Source organism: Oncorhynchus kisutch, linkage group LG2 (assembly GCF_002021735.2).
Source record: "Oncorhynchus kisutch isolate 150728-3 linkage group LG2, Okis_V2, whole genome shotgun sequence".
Taxonomy (NCBI): Eukaryota; Metazoa; Chordata; class Actinopteri; order Salmoniformes; family Salmonidae; genus Oncorhynchus; species Oncorhynchus kisutch.
This window is the reverse complement of record NC_034175.2, coordinates 3,355,565-3,379,422: the sequence shown is the minus strand read 5'-3', so window position 1 is coordinate 3,379,422 and position 23,858 is coordinate 3,355,565. Positions and strand designations below refer to the sequence as shown.

Sequence of the window (23,858 nt, the reverse complement as noted above, 5' to 3'; positions counted from 1 at the left end):
CAATCACCCACGACAAACTCAAAGAATATGGCTGCCTAAATATGGTTCCCAATCAGAGACAACGATAAACACCTGCCTCTGATTGAGAACCACTCCAGACAGCCATAGACTTTGCTAGATAACCCCACTAGCTACAATCCCAATACATACACACCAAAACCCCAAGACAAAACACACCACAATACCCCATGCCACACCCTGGCCTGACCCAATACATGAAGATAAACACAAAATACTTAGACCAGGGCGTGACATTTTGACTATGTACAGACTCAGTAAGCATAGCCTTGCTATTGAGAAAGGCCGCCGTAGGCAGACATGGCTCTCAAGAGAAGACAGGCTATGTGCACACTTCCCACAAAATGAGGTGGAAACTGAGCTGCACTTCCTAACCTCCAGCCCAATGTATGACCATATTAGAGACACATATTTCCCTCAGATTACACAGATCCACAAAGAATTCGAAAAACAAATCCAATTTTGATAAACTCCCATATCTACTGGGTGAAATTCCACAGTGTGCCATCACAGCAGCAAGAGAAAAGGGCAACCAGTGAAGAACAAACACCATTGTAAATACAACCCATATTTATGCTTATTTATTTTCCCTTGTGTACTTTAACCATTTGTACTTTGTTACAACACTGTATATATATATATAATATGACATTTGTAATGTCTTTATTGTTTTGAAACTTCTGTATGTGTAATGTTTACTGTTAATTTTTATTGTTTATTTCACTTTTATATATTATCTACCTCACTTGCGTTGGCAATGTAAACACATGTTTCCCATGCCAATAAAGCCCCTTGAATTGAATTGAATTGAGAGAGAGGGGAAAGTCCTGCATTAAATCTGCTAGGAGGTTATTCACAGTGGCATTGGCAATGTGTCAGAGTAGTTATAAAGGCTTTATAACACTCACAGTGACGTCAGGGTGGTTATAGAGGGTTATAGCACGTTTGTCCCACAGCACGTCCTCCACCAGTCTCAGATGCACAGACGCAGTCAGCGGTGTTGCCCATGAGTCCTACAATACAACACACACACAGTTATAATTCGCACGCACACACACACACACACCACACACGCACACACACACACAATTACCTGTGCAGGTGTGAGGGCCACAGTGATGGTGACTGTCCCTGTTAGATCGTGGGCGCGGAGCACCTGACGACCTGCAACACAGAGACAACCAATCAGAACTCTGCATGTACACACACCGCCTATCAGCATCTACTTCTGAAAATGTTAGGGGCCTGACAACACGGCCTCTCTGATTCTATTGAAATCCCCTCAACACAATCCCCGATAACTGGTACTTGTGTGGTAACGAGCATCCCTTTAACAACATTTAATCAACGACCATAAAACATACTAAACACCACACACACAATCTCTATTGTGCCTGGATCTCCACTAGGCTGAACGAGTAATGAAAACCCTGACCGTGCAGTTTGCTGTGGCCGCTGGGTGTATGTGTGTCTGCCAGGCCCATGTGTGTGTGTGAGGGCAGGGACAGCAGGGAGTAGTTAGAGGTCAGCCAGTTCACTGAGCACGAGCTGAAGTTGTCAAACTGCACCCCCCGGTGGTCAAACACTGCTAACTGCAGCACAGCATCCCTGCTACTGGACACAAGACAACTGGAGAGAGAGAGAGAGAGGGAGAGAGAAGAGAGAGAGAGAGGGAGAGAGGGAGGGAGGGAGGGAGGAGAGGGAGAGAGGGAGGGAGAGGGAGAGAGGGAGAGAGGGAGGGAGGGGAGGGAGGAGAGAGAGAGAGAGAGAGAGAGGAGAGAGAGAGAGAGGAGGAGAGGGAGAGAGGAGGCGAGGGAGGGAGGGAGGAGGGAGGGAGGGAGGGAGGAGGGAGGGAGGAGGAGGGAGGGAGGGGAGGAGGGAAGGGAGGGGAGGGAGGGAGTGGAGGGAGGGAGGAGGAGGGAGGGAGGAGGGAGGGAGGGAGGGAGGGAGGGAGGGAGGGAGGGAGGGAGGAGGAGGGAGGGAGGGAGGAGGGGGGACGGGAGGGCGGGAGGGAGGATGACGTTAAGGGGACGAGGTTTCCTATAATATGACTGGCCCAACAAATCTCCATTTACGTCCTAAAAGTAAACATAGACACAATACAAACATGAACAAGAGTGAGGGGTAAAGTGTTGTTAGATAAGGAGTGGGAGAGATGCGAGACAGAGAGTGGGAGAGAGGCAGGCGGAGGGTGGGAGAGAGCAGGCGGCCGAGGGTGGGGGAGAGAGGCAGGCGGAGGGTGGGAGAGGCAGGCGGAGGGTGGAGAGAGGAGGCGGAGGGATGGGGAGAGAGGCAGACTGGAGGGTGGGAGAGAGGCAGGCGGAGGGTGGGCGAGATGCAGACAGAGAGTGGGAGAGCGGCAGACAGAGAGTGGGAGAGCGGCAGACAGAGAGTGGGAGAGCGGCAGACGGAGAGTGGGAGAGAGGCAGACGGAGGGTGGGAGAGAGGCAGACAGAGAGTTGGAGAGAGGCAGACGGAGGGTGGGAGAGAGGCAGACAGAGTTGGAGAGAGGCAGACGGAGGGTGGGAGAGAGGCAGGCGGAGGGTGGGAGAGAGGCAGGCGGAGGGTGGGAGAGAGGCAGGCGGAGGGTGGGAGAGAGGCAGACGGAGGGTGGGAGAGAGGCAGACGGAGAGTGGGAGAGCGGCAGACAGAGAGTGGGAGAGATGCAGACGGAGAGTGGGAGAGAGGCAGACGGAGGGTGGGAGAGAGGCAGACAGAGAGTTGGAGAGAGGCAGACGGAGGGTGGGAGAGAGGCAGGCGGAGGGTGGGAGAGAGTGGCAGGTGAGGGTGGGAGAGAGGCAGACGGAGGGTGGGAGAGAGGCAGACGGAGAGTGGGAGAGAGGGCAGACGGGAGAGTGGGGAGAGAGGCAGACGGAGAGTGGGAGAGAGGCAGACGGAGAGTGGGGAGAGAGGCAGACGGAGGGTGGGAGAGAGGCAGACGGAGAGTGGGAGAGAGGTCTGAGCTACTTGAGCTATCTGTTTGGGTCATTAAGATAAGCAAAGAGAGGACTGAGTGCTGTGTGTGTGTTTGTGCTGTGTGTGTGTGTGCTGTATGTGTGTGTGTACTGTGTGAGTGTGTGTGTGCGCTGTGTATTTGTGTGTGTGTGCGCTGTGTATTTGTGTGTGTGTGCGCTGTGTATTTGTGTGTGTGTGTGTGTGTGCGCGTGATGTGTGTGTGTGTGCTGTGTGAGTGTGTGTGTGTGCGCTGTGTATTTGTGTGTGTGTGTGCGCTGTGTGTGTGAGTGTGATGTGTGTGTGTGTGCTGTGTGTGTGTGTGTGTATGTGCTGACTGATTGGTCGTTCCCATCCCAACAGGAAGTAGAGACATTGCAGTAGAAGTGTGTTTATTCGTTTGCTCAGTGGAGAGAGGGCACTGTACACTGAGAACACTGCTGCAATATGGCTACTAGCCTGAGTGGCGGCCAGTCTCTTTTAGGTTTCAACAAAAATTAGCTTTGCCTCTACAAGCAGCCTCTTAAACCACAAGGATAAACAGAAAGGATATCGTACTCTAGTTCTATTTCAATCAAAATCAGTCACACATTCTCATCTGAAATTTTCACAGGCAATTGTGTGAAAGAGGCCCTGATTGCAGTCAACAGGTTTTCTGTGTGTGTGTGTGTGTGTGTGTGTGTGTATGCTCCAATGTCCTTTTCCTTGGGTGAAAAATCCCCCCTTTCACACAAACGTTGCTGTGAAGACAGATACAGGAGTTGCTATGGAGACCACCATCACTTTTCTCAGGTACAAGTAATAGGAGTGAGAAGGAGGGAGGAGAGAGGAAGGAGGAAGGGAGCGAGGCATGTGTCTGTGTGTGATAGAGGGAAACAGAGATAAACTAGGAGAGGTTAATGAGGGCAGAGAAATAAAAAATATAAAAGGAAATATGAAAAAGTGAGAGACCGAGAGAGACAGAGATAGAGAGAGACAGAGAGAGAGACCGAGAGAGACCGAGAGAGACCGAGAGAGGCCGAGAGAGACAGAGATGGGAGAGAGACCGAGAGAGACAGAGAAGAGACCGAGAGAGGCCGAGAGAGACAGAGAGAGACCGAGAGAGAGAGAGAGACCGAGGAGAGAGAGAGACCGAGAGAGAGAGACAGAGAGAGAGAGACAGAGAGAGACTGAGAGAGACAGAGACAGAGAGAGACAGAGAGAGACAGAGAGACAGAGAGAGAGAGACAGAGAGAGACCGAGAGAGACAGAGAGAGAGAGACAGAGAGAGACCGAGAGAGAGAGACAGAGAGAGACCGAGAGAGACCGAGAGAGACCGAGAGAGACTGAGAGAGAGAGACAGAGGTGGGGGAAAGGGGAGGTAAAGAAACAATGAGCGATAGAGAAACACTCACCAGACTGTCAGGATAGTGGGGCTCAGGGCACGGGTGGGACAGGGAGGATGGAGGGATGGAGGGAGGAAAGGAGGGGAGGAGGGAGAGAGAGAGAGAACCCGGGGCGCTGCAGTCTACTCTCACTCTGCTCCGCTCTACTGAGGGATCCTGATTCAGAGGACCTGGGGAGTTCCCACTGCTGAACACCAGCCACTACACACACACACAAAGACACACACAGTTGATTCAGAGAGGCAAATACTTCATAAGAGTATAGATTTAAATGGAATATTGTCTTGTATTTGTATCTGAGAAATTGGTGTCAGCTTCAATAAGAATGTTTTACTGTCAGTCAATAAACTCTATAAAGTCCATGTATTGTCAATTAGCTAAAGACATCACACTAAAACACACCCTGTCCCTCCCTACCTTCCTCCATCAAAAAAACACACACCCCTGTACCTCCCTCCCTTCATCTGAAACACACACCCCTGTCCCTCCCTCCCTCCATCTAAAAACACACACCCCTGTCCCTCTCTTCATCTGAAACACACACCCCTGTCCCTCCCTCCCTTCATCTGAAAACACACACCCCTGTCCCTCCCTCCCTTCATCTGAAACACACACACACTGTCCCCCCCTCCCTTCATCTGAAACACACACCTGTCCCTCCCTCCCTTCCTCCATCTGAACACACACAGACACCTGTCCCTCCCTCCCTCCCTTCCTCCATCTGAACACACACACACACCTGTCCCTCCCTCCCTCCCTTCCTTCCTCCATCTGAACACACACAGACACCTGTCCCTCCCTCCCTCCCTCCCTTCCTCCATCTGAACACACACACACACCTGTCCCTCGCTCCCTCCCTCCCTCCCTTCCTTCCTCCATCTGAACACACACAGACACCTGTCCCTCCCTCCCTCCCCTTCCTCAATCTGAACACACACAGACACCTGTCCCTCCCTCCCTCCCTTCCTCAATCTGAACACACACAGACACCTGTCCCTCCCTCCCTCCATCTGAACACACACACACACACACACACACCTGTCCCTCCCTCCTCCATCTGAAAACACACATACCTGTCCCTCCCTCCATCTGAAAACACACACACCTGTCCCTCCCTCCATCTGAAAACACACAACTGTCCTCCCTCCCTTCCCCCATCTGAAAACACACACAACTATCCCTCCCTCCATCTGAAAACACACAACTATCCCTCCCTCCATCTGAAAACACACACACCTGTCCCTCCCTCCATCTGAAAACACACACAACCTGTCCCTCCCTCCATCTGAAAACACACACACCTGTCCCTCCCTCCATCTGAAAACACACACACCTGTCCCTCCCTCCATCTGAAAACACACAACTGTCCCTCCCTCCCTTCCTCCATCTGAAAACACACACACCTGTCCCTCCCTCCATCTGAAAACACACATGTCCCTCCCTCCATCTGAAAACACACACACCTGTCCCTCCCTCCATTCCTTCCTCCATCTGAAAACACACCCACCTGTCCCTCCCTCCATCTAAAAAAACACACACAACTGTCCCTCCCTCCATCTGAAAACACACACACCTGTCCCTCCCTCCCTTCCTTCCTTCCTCCATCTGAAACACAGACACCTGTCCCTCCCTCCCTCCCCTTCCTCCATCTGAAAACACACACACCTGTCCCTCCCTCCCTTCCTCCATCTGAAACACACACACCTGTCCCTCCCTCCCTCCCTTCCTCCATCTGAAAACACACATACCTGTCCTCCCTCCATCTGAAAACACACACCTGTCCCTCCCTCCCTTCCTCCATCTGAAAAAACACACACACACACCTGTCCCTCCCTCCCTCCCTCCATCCATCTGAAAACACACACACCTGTCCCTCCCTCCCTCCATCTGAAAACACACACACACCTGTCCCTCCCTCCATCTGAAAACACACACCTGTCCCTCCCTCCCTTCCTCCATCTGAAAACACACATACACCTGTCCCTCCCTCCCTCCCTCCATCTGAAAACACACACACCTGTCCCTCCCTCCCTTCCTCCATCTGAAAACACACACACACCTGTCCCTCCCTCCCTCCCTCCATCTGAAAACACACACACCTGTCCCTCCCTCCCTCCCTCCATCTGAAAACACACACACACCTGTCCCTCCCTCCATCTGAAAACACACACCTGTCCCTCCCTCCCTTCCTCCATCTGAAAACACACATACACCTGTCCCTCCCTCCCTCCCTCCATCTGAAAACACACACCTGTCCCTCCCTCCATCTGAAACACACACACCTGTCCCTCCCTCCCTCCCTTCCTCCATCTGAAAACGCACACACCTGTCCCTCCCTCCCTCCCTTCCTCCATCTGAAACACACACACCTGTCCCTCCCTCCCTCCCTCCATCTGAAAACACACACACCCGTCCCTCTCTTCCTCCATCTGAAAACACACACACCTGTCCCTCCATCTGAAAACACACATACCTGTCCCTCCCTCCATCTGAAAACACACACCTGTCCCTCCCTCCCTTCCTCCATCTGAAAAAACACACACACACACACACACACACACACACACACCTGTCCCTCCCTCCCTCCATCCATCTGAAAACACACACACCTGTCCCTCCCTCCCTCTGAAAACACACACACCTGTCCCTCCCTCCATCTGAAAACACACACCTGTCCCTCCCTCCCTTCCTCCATCTGAAAACACACACACACCTGTCCCTCCCTCCCTCCCTCCATCTGAAAACACACACACACCTGTCCGTCCCTCCCTCCCTCCCTCCCTCCCTCCCTCTCTCCATCTGAAAACACACACACACCTGTCCCTCCCTCCATCTGAAAACACACACACCTGTCCCTCCCTCCCTCCATCTGAAACACACACACACCTGTCCCTCCCTCCCTCCATCTGAAAACACACACCTGTCCCTCCCTCCATCTGAAAACACACACCCGTCCCTCCCTCCCTCCATCTGAAAACACACACTTCTGTCTCCCCCTCTGAAACACACACCCCTGTCCCTCCCTCCCTCCATCTGAAACACACACACCTGTCCCTCCCTCCCTTCCTCCATCTTAAACACACACACCTGTCCCTCCCTCCCTCCATCTGAAAACACACACTTCTGTCTCCCCCTCTGAAACACACACACCTGTCCCTCCCTCCCTCCATCTGAAAATACACACACCTGTCCCTCCCTCTCTCCATCCATCTGAAAACACACACACCTGTCCCTCCCTCCCTTCCTCCATCTGAAAACACACACACCTGTCTCCCCCTCTGAAACACACACCCCTGTCCCCCCCACCTGTTCCCCCAGGGCGTGGCAGGTGACCCTGTAGGTGTGCTGCTGGGCTCTCCTGGGCTCTGATAGGCTGAGAGCCTCCACGCCCAGCCCCTCTCCCTCAGCCTGGGCATCGCCATGGAAACGTGCAGGGACCAGGGGCCAGGGCTGTGGCCCCCCCTCGAAGACGACGAGGCAAGACGCACCCAAAGACAAGACCACCTCTGAAACCAGGGCCTGGAGAGGGGGAAGAGAGGGGTGAGCAGAGGGACAAGGAGTAACATTTATAGAGATGACAGGCAGAGAGAAACCTGGCATACTGTATGAATAGAGATGTACATTTATAGAGATGACAGACAGAGAGAAACCTGGTATACTGTATGAATAGAGATGTACATTTATAGAGATGACAGACAGAGAGAAACCTGGTATACTGTATGAATAGAGATGTACATTTATAATCAAATCAAATCTAATTTTATTTGTCACATACACATGGTTAGCAGATGTTAATACGAGTGTAGCGAAATGCTTGTGCTTCTAGTTCCGACAATGCAGTAATAACCAACAAGTAATCTAGCTAACAATTCCAAAACTACTAGCTTATACACATACAAGTGTAAGGGGATAAAGAATATGTACATAAAGATATATGAATGAGTGATGGTACAGAGCGGCATAGGCAAGATACAGTAGATGGTATTGAGTAGAGATGTTCATTTATAGAGATGACAGGCAGAGAGAAACCTGGTATACTGTATGAATAGAGATGTACATTTATAGAGATGACAGGCAGAGAGAAACCTGGTATACTGTATGAATAGAGATGTACATTTATAGAGATGACAGACAGAGAGAAACCTGGTATACTGTATGAATAGAGATGTACATTTATAGAGATGACAGGCAGAGAGAAACCTGGTATACTGTATGAATAGAGATGTACATTTATAGAGATGACAGACAGAGAGAAACCTGGTATACTGTATGAATAGAGATGTACATTTATAGAGATGACAGACAGAGAGAAACCTGGTATACTGTATGAATAGAGATGTACAGTGCTTTCACTATTCACACCGTTTGACTTTTTCCACATTATTTTGTGTTACAAAGTGGGATTACAATTATTGAATTGTCAACGATCTACACAAAATATTCTGTAATGTCAAGGTGGAAGAAAAAATTATAATATTTGTAAAACAAAAAATATGAAAAATAAAACCCACTTACCCAGTATGTAAGTAGTTTAAGTATTCAACTTCCTGAATCAATACATGTTAGAACGACCTTTGGCAGCTGTGAGTCTTTCTGGGTAAGTCTCTAAGAGCTTTGCACATCTGGATTGTACAACATTATTATTTTAAAAATTCTTCAAGCTCTGCCAACTTGGTTGTTGATCATTGCTAGACAGCTATTTTCAAGTCAATTTAAGTCAAAACTAACTAGGCCACTCAGGAACATTCAAGCAACTCAAGTGGCCTTGTTTAAGGTAATTGTCTTGCTGACTGTCTCCCAGTGTCTGTTGGAAGGCTGACAGAGCCAGGTGTTCCTCTACAATTTTACCTGTGCTTAGCTCTATTCCATTCATTTGTATCATACAAAACTCCATAGTCCTTGCCGATGACAAGCATACCCATAACATGATGCAGCCACCACCATGCAAGGAAGGCCATATGAAGAGTGGTGATGTGTTGCGTTGGATTTGCCCAAAACATAATGCATTGTATTCAGGACATAAAGTTAATTCCTTTACCACATTTCTTTGCAGTTTTACTTTACTGCCTTATTGCAAACAGGAAATCTGTACAGACTTCCTCACTGTCATTTAGGTTAGTATGTTGGAGTAACTACAATGTTGTTGGTCCATCCTCAGTTTTCTCCTATCACAGCCATTAAATTCTGTAACTGTTTTAAAGTCACCATTGGCCTCATGGTGAAATCCCTGAGCGGTTTCCTTCATCTTCGGCAACTGAGTCAGGAAGGACGCCTGCATCTTTGCAGTGACTGGGTTTATTGATACACCATCCAAAACCTAATTAACAGCTTCACCAATGTGCTAAGGGATATTCAGGGTCTGCTTTTTTATTTTTACCAAATCGGTGTGCTTCTTTGCAAGGCATTGGAAAACTTCTCTGGTCTTTGTGGTTGAATCTGTGTTTAAAATTCACTACTCGACTGAGGGACCTTACAGATAATTGTATATGTGGGGCAGGTGCGCAACTTTCACTGGGGAAAATAAATAATTTTTGTCAACGCCAGTATTATCATTGGAATGTGATACAAAATGAGGCCTGGTGTGCTTTAGGACCATGCGGACACCACCGAGCCTTCGGACAGGCTGTTTGGAGTGTTTATCCAACTGGATAGACAGTCGTTTAATAATAGAGGCTCAGCGATGTTAGGATTTTGAAAGTTGTGCAGTGTCCACCTGGCTTAAATGGTAGGCTACAAGCAACAGGCATGGTTGTAGTTGATGGGAAAGTGAGCCATATAACTGAACAATTAGAATAGAACGAATGTGCCTCACTGAGGTGAGATTGCTGTGTTGCATTGTGTTGACGAGAACATAAAAACCCTAATGTCAATAACAAGTAGGCCTAGAGAAGGTAAATGCTGTGTCAGTGGCACTGACATAAGACAGGTAGCATTATAAGCGCAACACGTGAACCGGCAGTGGTGCATTGTAAGCGCAACACATGAACTGGCAGTGGTGCATTGTAAGCGCAACACATGAACTGGCAGTGGTGCATTGTAAGCGCAACACATGAACCGGCAGTAGTGCATTGTAAAGCGCAAGGAAGGCCATACAGTACCCCCCCCCCTGGGCGTGCATCGGTAATACCGTAAACCCCGGGATGGTAAAAGGATGGTATGAAGGTATGGAAAAATGGATACCGCCTAAGCCTATCAGGAACTAGAAGTACATGTGTCAGAGTGTATCCAGATGGGAGCAGTGTGGTGCTAAACCCTCGAATGGCATCATTACAAACCACTCTCCTCCAACCTGGGGTAAATAAGTCAATTAAACCCTCCCAGTCTCAGTGTGCACCTTGAGGGGATTGTGGGCGGCCAGCGTTGCCATGGAAGTGATGTTGTAGTGTTCCATTTCCACGGTGATAGTGATGAGGGTGTGGCCTGGTCCCACTGCTTCCAGCTGGAGTCCTCCACAGAACCCTGAGCCTGGACCCACAGAACCTACACACACACACACACACACACACACACACACACACACACACACACACACACACACAAACATGTATTTGAATTGGAAACTAGTGAACTGCATTTTAGAGTTAGTAGCAGGAGTGGAGATTATTCCATTATACACCGTCTCTCAGTCGGACTGTCTCTCTCAGTCGGACTGTCTCTCTCAGTCGGACTGTCTCTCTCAGTCGGACTGTCTCGCGCTCTGTCTGACTGTCTCGCGCTCTGTCTGACTGTCTCGCGCTCTGTCTGACTGTCTCTCTCAGTCGGACTGTCTCTCTCAGTCGGACTGTCTCTCTCAGTCGGACTGTCTCGCGCTTTGTCTGACCGTCTCGCGCTCGGTCTGACTGTCTCGCTCTCGGTCTGACTGTCTCGCGCTCGGTCTGACTGTCTCGCGCTCGGTCTGACTGTCTCGCGCTCGGTCTGACTGTCTCGCGCTCTGTCTGTCTCGCGCTCTGTCTGTCTTGCGCTGTCTGTCTCGCGCTCTGTCTGTCTCGCGCTGTCTGTCTCGCTCCCTGTCTGTCTGTCTCGCGCTCTGTCTGTCTCGCGCTCTGTCTGTCTCGCGCTCTGTCTGTCTCGCGCTCTGTCTGTCTCGCGCTCTGTCTGTCTCGCTCCCTGTCTGTCTGTCTCGCGCTCTGTCTGTCTGTCTCGCGCTCTGTCTGTCTCGCGCTCTGTCTGTCTCGCGCTCTGTCTGTCTCGCGCTCTGTCTGTCTCGCGCTCTGTCTGTCTCGCGCTCTGTCTGTCTCGCGCTCTGTCTGTCTCGCGCTCTGTCTGTCTCGCGCTCTGTCGGTCTCGCGCTCTGTCTGTCTCGCGCTCTGTCTGTCTCACGCTCTGTCTGTCTCACGCTCTGTCTGTCTTGGTCTGTGTGTGTCTCTCTCACTCTGTGTGTGTCTCTCTCTCTCTCGCTGTCTGTGTGTCTTTCTGTATGTCTCTCTAGCCTGCAGTGAATCAGGTGTCCACTCCTCCAGGTCCTCTACTCAATAAGGAAAGAGAGGACCTGACCCACATCAGCACACCGTTAAGAGCACTGAGATTCCATCTCAATAATTAAAACATACATACTTAATCACAGGAAGAGTGATATTGATCAGCTAATATCAAGTAAAACGAATTGAACTTACAAATGACTTCTGTGTTTCTCCTCTGTGTGTGTTTATAAGAGTGTGCGTGTTGTAAACTGTGTGTGTTTACAAGAGTGTGTGTGCATGCATGCGTGCTGGTGTGTGTGTGTGTATGTGACAGTATTTCTGCTTTCACAGCTTACCTTAGCTACGCACATAGAGAGCAGAGCCACACTGTGTGTGTGTGTGTGTGTGTACCTGGTAGAGGGGTGAAAACCCCCTGTGGTGACGTGGTGACGTGGAGGTTGATGAGAGAGCAGTCTGTCACCTCCAGCAGGGTCTGGGGGCCAGAGCTTCCCTGGGGAGGGTCCTGGGCCTGGGTCTCCTCCTCCTGGACCCCCCAGACAGCCAGGGGAAGCGTGATGGTCTCTCCCACCCTACAGTCACCTCTCTGGGCCAGGATATCCACACCAGCTGGCCTCAACACGTACACCTAGAGAGCGAAAGAGAGAGAGAAAGAGAAAGAGAGAGAGAGAGCGAAAGACAGGGGGAATGAGAGACAGAGAAAAAGAGAGAGAGAGAGCGAAAGACAGGGGGAATGAGAGACAGAGAAAGAGAGAGAGAGAGAGCGAGAGAGAGAGAGAGAGAGAGAGAGAGATAGAGAGAGAGAGAGAGAGATAAAGAGAGAAAGAGAGAAAGAGAGAAAGACAGAGACTAACCACTTCTGGGAAAATTGGAAAACACTAAACAAACAACACAAAGAATTATCTATCCAAAATGGAGATGTATGGGGTAAACCACTTCTCCAATCTTTTTGGCTCTATAACAAAGAATAAAGAGCAAAAACATATACATGATAAAATACAAATCTTAGAATCAACTATTAAAGACTACCAGAACCCACTGGATTCTCCAATTACCTTGAATGAGCTACAGGACAAAATAAAAACCCTCCAACCCAAAAAGGCATGTGGTGTTGATGGTATCCGCAATGAAATGCGAAAATATACAGACAACAAATTCCAATTGGCTATACTAAAACTCTTTAACATCATCCATAGCTCTGGGAGACAAATTTGACCATAATAACTACCGTGGGATATGCGTCAACAGCAACCTTGGGAAAATCCTCTGCATTATCATTAACAGCAGACTTGTACATTTCCTCAATGAAAACAATGTAATGAGCAAATTGGCTTTATACCAAATGACCTTTTTACCAAATGACCGTACAACAGACCATGTATTCACCCTGCACACCCTAATTGACAAACAAACAAATCAAAACAAAGGCAAAGTCTTCTCATGCTTTGTTGATTTCAAAAATGTCTATTTGGCATGAGGGTCTGCTATACAAACTGATGGAAAATGGTGTTGGGGGTAAAACATACGACATTATAAAATCCATGTACACAAACAACAAGTGTGCGGTTAAAATTGGCAAAAAACACACACATTTCTTCACACAGGGTCGTGGGGTGAGACAGGGATGCAGCTTAAGCCCCACCCTCTTCAACATATATATCAACAAATTGGCGCGGGCACTAGAAAAGTCTGCAGCACCCGGCCTCACCCTACTAGAATCTGAAGTCAAATGTTTACTGTTTGCTGATGATCTGGTGCTTCTGTCACCAACCAAGGAGGGCCTACAGCAGCACCTAGATCTTCTGCACAGATACTGTCAGACCTGGGTCCTGACAGTAAATCCCAGTAAGACCAAAATAATGGTGTTCCAAAAAAGGTCCAGTCGCCAGGACCACAAATACAAATTCCATCTAGACACCATTGACCTAGAGCACACAAAAAACTATACATACCTTGGCCTAAACATCAGCGCCACAGGTAACTTCCACAAAGCTGTGAACGATCTGAGAGACAAGGCAAGAAGGGCATTCTATGCCATCAAAAGGAACATCAAATTCAACATACCAATTAGGATCTGGCTAAAAATACTTGAATCAGTCATAGAGCCCATTGCCCTTTATGGTTGTGAGGTCTGGGGTCCGCTCACCAACCAAGACTTCACAAAATGGGACAAACACCAAATTGAGACTCTGCATACAGAATTCTGCAAAAATATCCTCAGTGTACAACGAAGAACACCAAATAATGCATGCAGAGCAGAATTAGGCCGATACCCACTAATTATCAAAATCCAGAAAAGAGCTGTTAAATTCTACAACCACCTAAAAGGAAGCGATTCCCAAACCTTCCATAACAAAGACATCACCTACAGAGAGATCCACAAAGAATTTGAAAACAAATCAAATTTTGATAAACTCCCATATCTACTGGGTGAAATTCCACAGTGTGCCATCACAGCAGCAAGATTTGTGACCTGTTGCCACAAGAAAAGGGCAACCAGTGAAGAACAAACACCATTGTAAATACAACCCATATTTATGCTTATTTATTTTCCCTTGTGTACTTTAACTATTTGTACATTGTTAAAACACTGTGTATATATATATAATATGACATTTGTAATGTCTTTATTGTATTGAAACTTCTGTATTTGTGATGTTTACTGTTAATTTTTATTGTTTATTTCACTTTTGTATATTATCTACCTCACTTCCCATGCCAATAAAGCCCCTTGAATTGAAAGAGAGAGAGAGAGAGAGAGGGAGGGAGGGAGGGAGAGAGAGAGGGAGAGGGAGGGAGGGAGGGAGAGAGAGAGGGAGAGGGAGGGAGGGAGAGAGAGAGGGAGAGGGAGAGGGAGAGGGAGAGGGAGAGGGAGAGAGAGAGAGAGAGGGGAGGAGATGAGAGGGAGTTACTGTTACTATAGTGTGAACTGTGAGATAAGAGTGTGTTATTCCCATCGATTGGATAAACCTGTCCAATCCTCAGATCTACTCAAGTGTATCTGCCGTAGGTACAAGAAGTTGATTTGGGATTGTGCGTGTGTGTGTGTGTGTGTCACCTGTCCAGTAGCGGTGTGTAGAGGGTTGCGTGCGTCTGATGCCTGGATATCCACTTGGCCCCTTCTCTTTCCCGCCATGACTTCCCCTTTTACTGTCACCACGGCAACATCACTGTCACTCACTGACCAGCTCACAGCACCACTGCCACCCTCTACCTGGACACACACATAAAGACCATGTAATGAGTACAGATAAACACAAACTTAAACATATACAGACTTACAGTAGTCAAACACACACTTAAACATATACAGACTTACAGTAGTCAAACACACATGTCTCTCTTTCTGTCACTCTCACAAACACACACACCTGCAAGTGGTGCTGATACAGCTGTCCCTCAGGTTGCCAAGGAAACACAAGGAGGCGGGGCTGCAGGGTGAGGGGCTCGTAGATCTCGACTTCTTGCTCTACTCTGATTGGTGGTATCAGGGGCAACGCGCGGCCATCCTGGAGAGAGAGACAACCATGGTAATGATATTGTCATCACCCATGCCAAGGTGCCATGACGTTTAACAGAGGTGTGTGTGTGTACCTCAGTGAGCACAGTGAACAGTGCAGCTCGTATAGTAGTGTGCCCAGCCCCTCGTGTTTCCAGTACATGGTAGGAACTGTTAGAGGAAGTCTCCAGGACATAGAACAGCCAATCAGAGAAGTCCACGGTCATCACCACATTCTACCAGAGGGAGAGAGGTGTTAGAGAGGAGGGGGAGAGAGAGGGGTTAGAGAGGAGGGGGAGAGAGAGGGGTTGGAGAGTAGGGGGAAAGAGGTGGGTTAGAGAGGAGGGGAGAGGGGATAGAGAGGAGGGGGAGAGAGAGGGGTTAGAGAGGAGGGGCGAGAGAGGGGTTAGAGAGGAGGGGGATGGAGAAGTTAGAGAGGAGGGGGAGAGAGAGGGTTAGAGAGGAGGGGTTAGAGAGGAGGGGGAGAGAGAGGGGTTAGAGAGGAGGGGAGAGAGAGGGGTTAGAAAAGAGGGGGAGAGAGAGGGGTTAGAAAATAGGGGGAGAGAGAGGGGTTAGAAAAGAGGGGGAGAGAGAGGGGTTAGAAAAGAGGGGGAGAGAGGGGTTAGAGAGGAGGGGGGAGAGAGAGGGGTGTTAGGTTCAGTTAAGCCTCCTGTCCCTGACATAGAGTAGGCTTTAGACGTCTAGTGTAAGGGAGGGTAACTCTTATAGTTGTCATGGTAACGTACCTGTGCCAGGTGTGCTGTGTGACCCTCCTGGTCGTGAACTCGTACAGTCACCTGGTACTGACGACCACTCTCCAACACCCACCTGTCCTCCTCCTCCACACCTAGCGCTACACACACACACACACACACACACACAGTCATGGCTTGCCATAGTACGACAACAGACATGTTGATAGCTGGGCTCACTCACTCAGGTAATTTGGCTCCACCACAAACACAGAACAGCGAGGCAGGTGGGAAGCAGAGTTTTCTGGTAGGCCTGGGTACAGGGAATGCTGAGGAAAACCACACCTGTAGGACTACACTACCCACAACCCCAGAAACCACACCTGTAGGACTACACTACCCACAACCCCAGAAACCACACCTGTAGGACTACACTACCCACAACCCCAGAAACCACACCTTACAGGACGACATCAATGCTAAACTACAGGAATAACTTTAAAGTGGTTAGGTAAGGTAGTCCCATGGTGGAAGGACACTGGGGTGTGTGACGGACAGCGTGGTGCGGCCTAGCCCTCGGGCGGTGACGGTCCCTGTGTCCTGGTCCACAGTGATGACATCATCATCGTTATTTGGGTCTCTCTCTACAGACAACTCATACTCTCCCTCACCCAGCAGCACCTCTATAGGAGACAGAGAAGAGAACATTGTGGTGCATCATCGGCTGCTCTACAGCTCTAATAAGTACAAAGAGGACTGAGCACTTGATGTTTTCTGTCTCCAATATATTTGTCTGAGCTTTGATGTTCCTTCATTCTTCTTCCTCTGGATCTTAGAAAAACACAAAGGGACCCTAACTAGACCCATAAAGCTCCCTAAAGGCTCTGTAAATATCTGACAGACTACACTACTGTCTACATTAGATCTGACAGACTACACTACTGTCTACATTAGATCTGACAGACTACACTACTGTCTACATTAGATCTGACAGACTACACTATTGTCTACATTAGGGACTCACATAAAGGCTCTGTAAAGATCTGACAGACTACACTACTGTCTACATTAGGGACTCACCTAAAGGCTCTGTAAAGATCTGACAGACTACACTACTGTCTACATTAGGGACTCACATAAAGGCTCTGTAAAGATCTGACAGACTACACTACTGTCTACATTAGGGACTCACATAAAGGCTCTGTAAAGATCTGACAGACTACACTACTGTCTACATTAGGGACTCACCTAAAGGCTCTGTAAAGATCTGACAGACTACACTACTGTCTACATTAGGGACTCACCTAAAGGCTCTGTAAAGATCTGACAGACTACACTACTGTCTACATTAGGGACTCACCTAAAGGCTCTGTAAAGATCTGACAGACTACACTACTGTCTACATTAGGGACTCACCCGTTTCTGTGTCATGCACGCTTTTCCAGACTCTGAAGGAGAGCGTGGAGCCTAGCAGCAGGTAGGCATCATGGGAGGGGCTAAGGTAGAGTCTGTCTGTCACGGTCAGGCTCACAGAGGCCGTCTCTACCCACTAAGTAACACACAGGGGACAGGTAAAAACCAGCACAAACTATTCTTATACAAACTAATCCATCGATCTTCATCCATAATCTATCACCCCATCCAATCGTCCATCATTCCAGGTGCTTCCATAAATGTATTTATCCTTCGAAGCCAATGCATCAATCCCTTCATCTATCCCTCCATCCTCCTTACCTTGTAGTCTGGGTGCGAGAGGGAGGCCCTGACCCGTACCACACCGCTACGGACCCCCTCCAGCAACACACTGTCCCCTTTCTGACCTGCTTCCTCCAGGGACAGGATGTGATGGGGCGGGGAGTAGCCCGCCTCTGAGAAGCGCACAAACCTACACAACATACAGTATATATAGTGCATTCAGAAAGTATTCAGACCCCTTGACTTTTTCCACATTTTGTTATGTGACAGCCCTATTCTAAAATTTATTAAATGGTTTTTTTCCCTCATCAATCTATACACATCCAATAATGACAGGGCAAAAACAGGTTTTTAGAATTTTTGGGTAATTTATTACAAATAAAAAGCTGAAATATCACATTTACATAAGTATTCAGACCCTTTTCTTCAGTACTTTGTTGATGCACCTTTGGCAGCGATTACAGCCTCGAGTCTTCTTGGGTATGACGCAACAAGCTATCTATCATAGTGCAATCCGTTTCGTCACCAAAGCCCCATATACTACCCACCATTGCGACCTGTACGCTCTCGTTGGCTGGCCCTCGCTTCATACTCGTCGCCAAACCCACTGGCTCCATGTCATCTACAAGACCCTGCTAGGTAAAGTACCCCCCTTATCTCAGCTCGCTGGTCACCATAGCATCTCCCACCTGTAGCACACGCTCCAGCAGGTATATCTCTCTAGTCACCCCCAAAACCAATTATTTCTTTGGCCGCCTCTACTTCCAGTTCTCTGCTGCCAATGACTGGAACGAACTACAAAAATCTCAAACTGGAAACACTTATCTCCCTCACTAGCTTTAAGCACCAACTGTCAGAGCAGCTCACAGATTACTGCACCTGTACATAGCCCACCTATAATTTAGCCCAAACAACTACCTCTCCCCCTACTGTATTTATTTATTTTGCTCCTTTGCACCCCATTATTTTTATTTCTACTTTGCACATTCTTCCATTGCAAATCTACCATTCCAGTGTTTTACTTCCTATATTGTATTTACTTCGCCACCATGGCCTTTTTTTGCCTTTACCTCCCTTATCTCACCTCATTTGCTCACATTGTATATAGACTTGTTTATACTGTATTATTGACTATATGTTTGTTTTACTCCATGTGTAACTCTGTGTCGTTGTATGTGTCGAACTGCTTTGCTTTATCTTGGCCAGGTCGCAATTGTAAATGAGAACTTGTTCTCAACTTGCCTACCTGGTTAAATAAAGGTGAAATAAAAAAAATGCAAACGCTTGTCACACCTGTTTTTGGGGAGTTTCTCCCATTCTTCTCTGCAGATTCTCTCAAGCTCTGTCAGGTTGGATGGGGAATGTCACTGCACAGCTATTTTCAGGTCTCTCCAGAGATGTTCGATCGGGTTCAAGTCCGGGCTCTGGCTGGGTCACTCAAAGACATTTAAAGACTTGTCCCAAAGCCACCTGTGCATTGTCTTGGCTGTGTGCTTAGAGTTGTCCTGTTGGAAGGTGAACCTTTGCCCCCAGTCTGAGGTCCTGAGCTCTCTGGAGCAGGTTTTCATCAAGTTCTCGCTGTACTTTGCTCCATTAATCTTTCCCACGATCTTGACTAGTCTCCCATTCCCTGCCGGTGAAAAACATCTCCACAGCATGATGCTGCTGCCACCATGCTTCACCGTAGGGATGGTGTCAGGTTTCCTTCAGACGTGACACTTGGCATTCAGGCCAAACAGTTCAATCTTGGTTTCATCAGACCAGAGAATCTTGTTTCTCATGGTCTGAGAGTCCTTTAGGTGCCTTTTGGCAAATTCCAAGTGGCCTGTCATGTGCTTTTTACTGAAGAGTGGCTTCCGTCTGGCCACTCAATCATAAAGTCCTGATTGGTAGAGTGCTGCAGAGATTGTGTGCCAATCAATTGAATTTACCACAGATGGACTCCAATCAAGTTGTCGAAACATCTCAAGGATGATCAATGGAAACAGGGTGTGAATGCTTATTTAAATAAGGTATTTATTTATTTTAATTCTAAAAACCTGTTTTTTGTTGTTTTAAATATGTTTTTTTTATTTTTTTTACCTGTCCCCGTGGTATCCAATTGTTGTAGTAGCTACTATCTTGTCTCATCGCTACAACTCCCGTACGGGCTCGGGAGAGACAAAGGTTGAAAGTGTCCTCCGATACACAATCCAACCAAGCCGCACTGCTTCTTAACACAGCGCCATCCAACCCGGAAGCCAGCCGCACCAATGTGTCAGAGGAAACACCGTGCACCTGGCAACCTTGGTTAGCGCGCACTGCGCCCGGCCCGCCACAGGAGTCACTGGTGCGCGATGAGACAAGGATTTCCCTACCGGCCAAACCCTCCCTAACCCGGACGAGGCTAGGCCAATTGTGCGTCGCCCCACGGACGGTTACGACAGAGCCTGGGTGCGAACCCAGGGTCTCTGGTGGCACAACTGGCGCTACAGTACAGCGCCCTTAACCACTGCGCCACCCGGGAGGCCTAATCTGTTTTTGTTTTGACATTATGGGGTATTGTGTGTAGAATGATGAGGAAAATGTTTATTTAATCAATTTTAGAATAAGGGTGTAACGTAACAAAATGTGGAAAAAGTCAAGGGGTCTGAATACTTTCTGAATGCACTGTACATAACATTTTCAGTTGACTATGTTCCTTTCATCTTCCTTTGCCATTATTTCCCTCTTTCTCCATCCCCCTCTCTCTCTCACCTAACAATCTCTGCTGTCTCTGAGTCCTTTACTAGCCTCCACTCAAACTGTAGACCTGCCAGACTACTGAATGTGTTGCCTGAGAGCGAGAGAGAGAGAGAGAGAGAGAGAGAGAGAGAGAGAGAGAGAGTGAGAGAGAGAGAGAGAGAGAGAGAGAGAGAGAGAGAGAGAGAGAGAGAGAGATGATAATGACATCCTCAGGCAGAGAGACTCCTGGTGCCAGAAGGGAGTAGTAAACACACAGATCCAGGTTCTTTAGCACAACAGACAGACAGACAGACAGACAGACAGACAGACAGACAGACAGACAGACAGACAGACAGACAGACAGACAGACAGACAGACAGAGTCAGTCAGTCAGTCTGTCTGTCTGTCTGTCTGTCTGTCGGTCGGTCGGTCGGTCTGCCTGCAGGGACTAGCCTCAGGTTAGTTAGCCTTGAGTCTAACACCTACTGTCTTTTTCCTCCAGTCTACCCTGGGCTATTGGATGGCTATACAATCTGAACACTGTGACCTGGATGAGTTTCTAAGCCAAGGGAATAAAGAGGAAAAGGGACCTTCTGGGGCTGGATGTGGATAATAGACAAAAGGTGATAGACAGGTTTGTTTTGAACTAAGCCTGGCAGCCGAAAACTGTCGACAATAAACCAAGGTTTCCTAAATAACCCTTTGGGTTTGAGTTGTTCCCTCTGTGAGCCTGTGGTACATTTGGATGGTTTGAGTTGTTCCCTCTGTGAGCCTGTGGTACATTTGGATGGTTTGAGTTGTTCCCTCTGTGAGCCTGTGGTACATTTGGATGGTTTTAGTTGTTCCCTCTGTGAGCCTGTGGTACATTTGGATGGTTTGAGTTGTTCCCTCTGTGAGCCTGTGGTACATTTGGATGGTTTTAGTTGTTCCCTCTGTGAGCCTGTGGTACATTTGGATGGTTTGAGTTGTTCCCTTTGTGAGCCTGTGGTACATTTGGATGTGTGGGGCATTTAAGCTCAGCTCTCGAAGGAACATCAGTGGCCCATGCTCAGTGCTCATTCTTATGGAGGGATGAAAGGAAGAACAACACTGTGTCTACATATTGACAGCCTTTAGCCCTCAGAGTTAAGGAGGGATGAAAGGAAGAACAACACTGTGTCTACATATTGACGGCCTTTAGCCCTCAGAGTTAAGGAGGGATGAAAGGAAGAACAACACTGTGTCTACATATTGACAGCCTTTAGCCCTCAGAGTTAAGGAGGGATGAAAGGAAGAACAACACTGTGTCTACATATTGACAGCCTTTAGCCCTCAGAGTTAAGGAGGGATGAAAGGAAGAACAACACTGTGTCTACATATTGACAGCCTTTAGCCCTCAGAGTTAAGGAGGGATGAAAGGAAGAACAACACTGTGTCTACATATTGACAGCCTTTAGCCCTCAGAGTTAAATGTGTAGGGTGGGTGATATGTCAATGACAAGGCGAGTACCTCCTGAGTCCAGTGCCATGACAGAGAGCACGAGGGGTGGGTCCTCGGTGAACAGTTGACGCGTCGTCGTGACAACCTGAATCTGCTTGATCTGGTCAATAATGACATCACAGCGCAGGGTATGGCCAGTCACTGAAAGATGATGAGGGCTGTTTAGTTACACCCTCCACACCTCCCTCTCTCCTTTCTGCTACACACACACACTCCCCTCACCAGAGTCCTGTCCCCGTATGATGCTGGCCCCTCGGTTAGTGTCCAGTGGAGCGGACAGAGGCCGGGCCGACACTAGAACCTGCTGGCTACAGGCTGATGAAGGGAGGATGGCGGGAGGGATGGAAGGAGAGAGGGGCCAAACAACGACTGCCTGGGGTTGGGAGGACACCCTGAAAATATCACACACAGACAACTAAGTGGCGTTCTATCCACACCCACTTGGCATTGTCTAATATTTAAGTTGATACATCTTCTGCTTTTTCAGCACCACCACATCAACTTGACAATCTGAATAGAAACATTAATTTCATCATTCACTGCCACTCACCATTTATAGCATCCCTTCTCTGCTGTCAACGTGAAGTTGACATGATTATGATTTGATCTGGGCAAAAGTAACTTGGGAACATTCAGCCTTGTCGACTGACTCAAAGCAATAATAGTTACACTAAAAATCAATAATTTACATAATACTTTAGAGTTTAAAACGGCCATTATTGTGAATACATGTTGAGGTCTCAACAATTGCGATCAAAACACTTAAACTGACGTTAGAGCGGTTTAATTTTTTAAGCAACGTCGCATTGTTTACGTTGGATTGTTAACGCTAGCTAACGTTAACTAGCTAAACTTAGAGGTTTCGATAGCCATTGCTAGCTAACAAGTAATAAAAAACGATATATGTTCGGCAGTGACTTGTCATTTCTAAATAAACGAATTAATGAGACAAAAACAGCAACTAAAAAGCCATTAAACTAATCAATATTGCAAAATGTTGGTAGACAGCAACGCGTCACTATCATTGTTGATTTTTGATCTGAGCTGCCAAAAACAAAGCAGCGCGTTCATGGGACGTCATGTGTTTACAGTCTTGAACATTCCCCAACCAACTCTACTCTTCTTGGGGCCCAAAATAATTATTTGGACAGACAGGCTACATTTCTTTTTATCTAACATTAAATTATAAAACGTGTTACATTGATATACAATACATTTTGTATCTCCAAGGAACAAATAGAATTTCACACCATAATACGTCTTCAAACACTCCTTATGCAGCTGCAACTAGATTCTTTAAAGAGCCAATCTGCGATTAAAACAATAACAAAGCAGATGCCCCGCCTCTGTTTTGGTAAAAAGCTGAGGGATGGGCCTGAACAAATGGAACCACTCAAATTCATAGACATAGCTTTGGATGCAAGCAGTGATCATCCATAATATCAACATGATCGTTTTAACCATGTTTTGAGGCTATACAGTGTTTGTTTACATTTACAATGTTTACAAACATTTTAGTCAAACAAGTTTATATTTTGGGTTCTGATGGGGTGACAGTTGAACTAAGCTCATGAGGAATTTATACATTGGAGTAAACTAATGGACAACAACACTCAGGCTTCTACTTCCAGATTATACATACTATACAAAAAAATATATGGCAAATAGAAATCAAAACTGGATGGTGTTCAGAGATAGATGAGATGGGAGGGGTTGAGTGGAGCTGAAGGATGAGACTAAAAACAAATCAAATATAACTATTGTAACATAAGCATTTCTAAGTTATATTCTTCAAGAATCAATGAGTATATCATTAATTTATGTCAAATGTATGTAACAAGTGCAGATTGCCATTTTAACAACAATGTGAGGTGTAAATTGGACTGGGGAAAGAACACACATTTTAGCATGTAGACCATAAAATCAGGTATTCTAACATAGGAAAAGGACAGGGGGACACCTAGTCAGTTGTACAACTGAATGTATACAACTGAAATGTGTCTTCCGCATTTAACC

General features: G+C 47.6%; 2 protein-coding genes across 3 annotated transcripts in view; both read right to left on the bottom strand.

Annotated features, from left to right (window-relative positions):
- Window positions 1-1,615, bottom strand: part of LOC109882328 (nuclear pore membrane glycoprotein 210-like) — a 35,431-nt gene extending 33,816 nt beyond the window's left edge. Inside the window, exons 1-3 of the mRNA XM_031837541.1 lie at window positions 1,454-1,615; window positions 1,112-1,182; window positions 927-1,031 (exon numbers count right to left, since the gene is read on the bottom strand). Coding sequence (XP_031693401.1) covers window positions 927-1,031; window positions 1,112-1,182; window positions 1,454-1,502 — 225 coding nt within the window. The 5' untranslated portion in view covers window positions 1,503-1,615. The remainder of the gene's footprint in view (window positions 1-926; window positions 1,032-1,111; window positions 1,183-1,453) is intronic.
- On the bottom strand, window positions 1,536-22,949 carry LOC109885895 (nuclear pore membrane glycoprotein 210). Of its 2 annotated transcripts, XM_031837545.1 has the most exons (17): window positions 22,393-22,949; window positions 22,065-22,234; window positions 21,852-21,983; window positions 20,396-20,474; window positions 17,699-17,849; window positions 17,381-17,513; window positions 16,504-16,647; window positions 16,209-16,277; window positions 16,019-16,125; window positions 15,368-15,508; window positions 15,145-15,282; window positions 14,832-14,987; window positions 12,167-12,401; window positions 10,690-10,835; window positions 7,662-7,874; window positions 4,365-4,556; window positions 1,536-1,647 (listed from the first exon to the last, which is right to left on the bottom strand). In XM_031837545.1, exons 1-17 carry the CDS (start codon window positions 22,557-22,559, stop codon window positions 1,630-1,632), a joined length of 2,391 nt encoding a protein of 796 aa, XP_031693405.1. In that variant the 5' UTR covers window positions 22,560-22,949; the 3' UTR covers window positions 1,536-1,629. The 2 variants fall into 2 exon arrangements, with proteins under 2 accessions (XP_031693405.1, XP_031693414.1); XM_031837554.1 differs by lacking the exon at window positions 22,065-22,234 and having other exon boundaries at window positions 22,393-22,494.
- Between the last annotated feature and the right edge of the window lie 909 nt (window positions 22,950-23,858).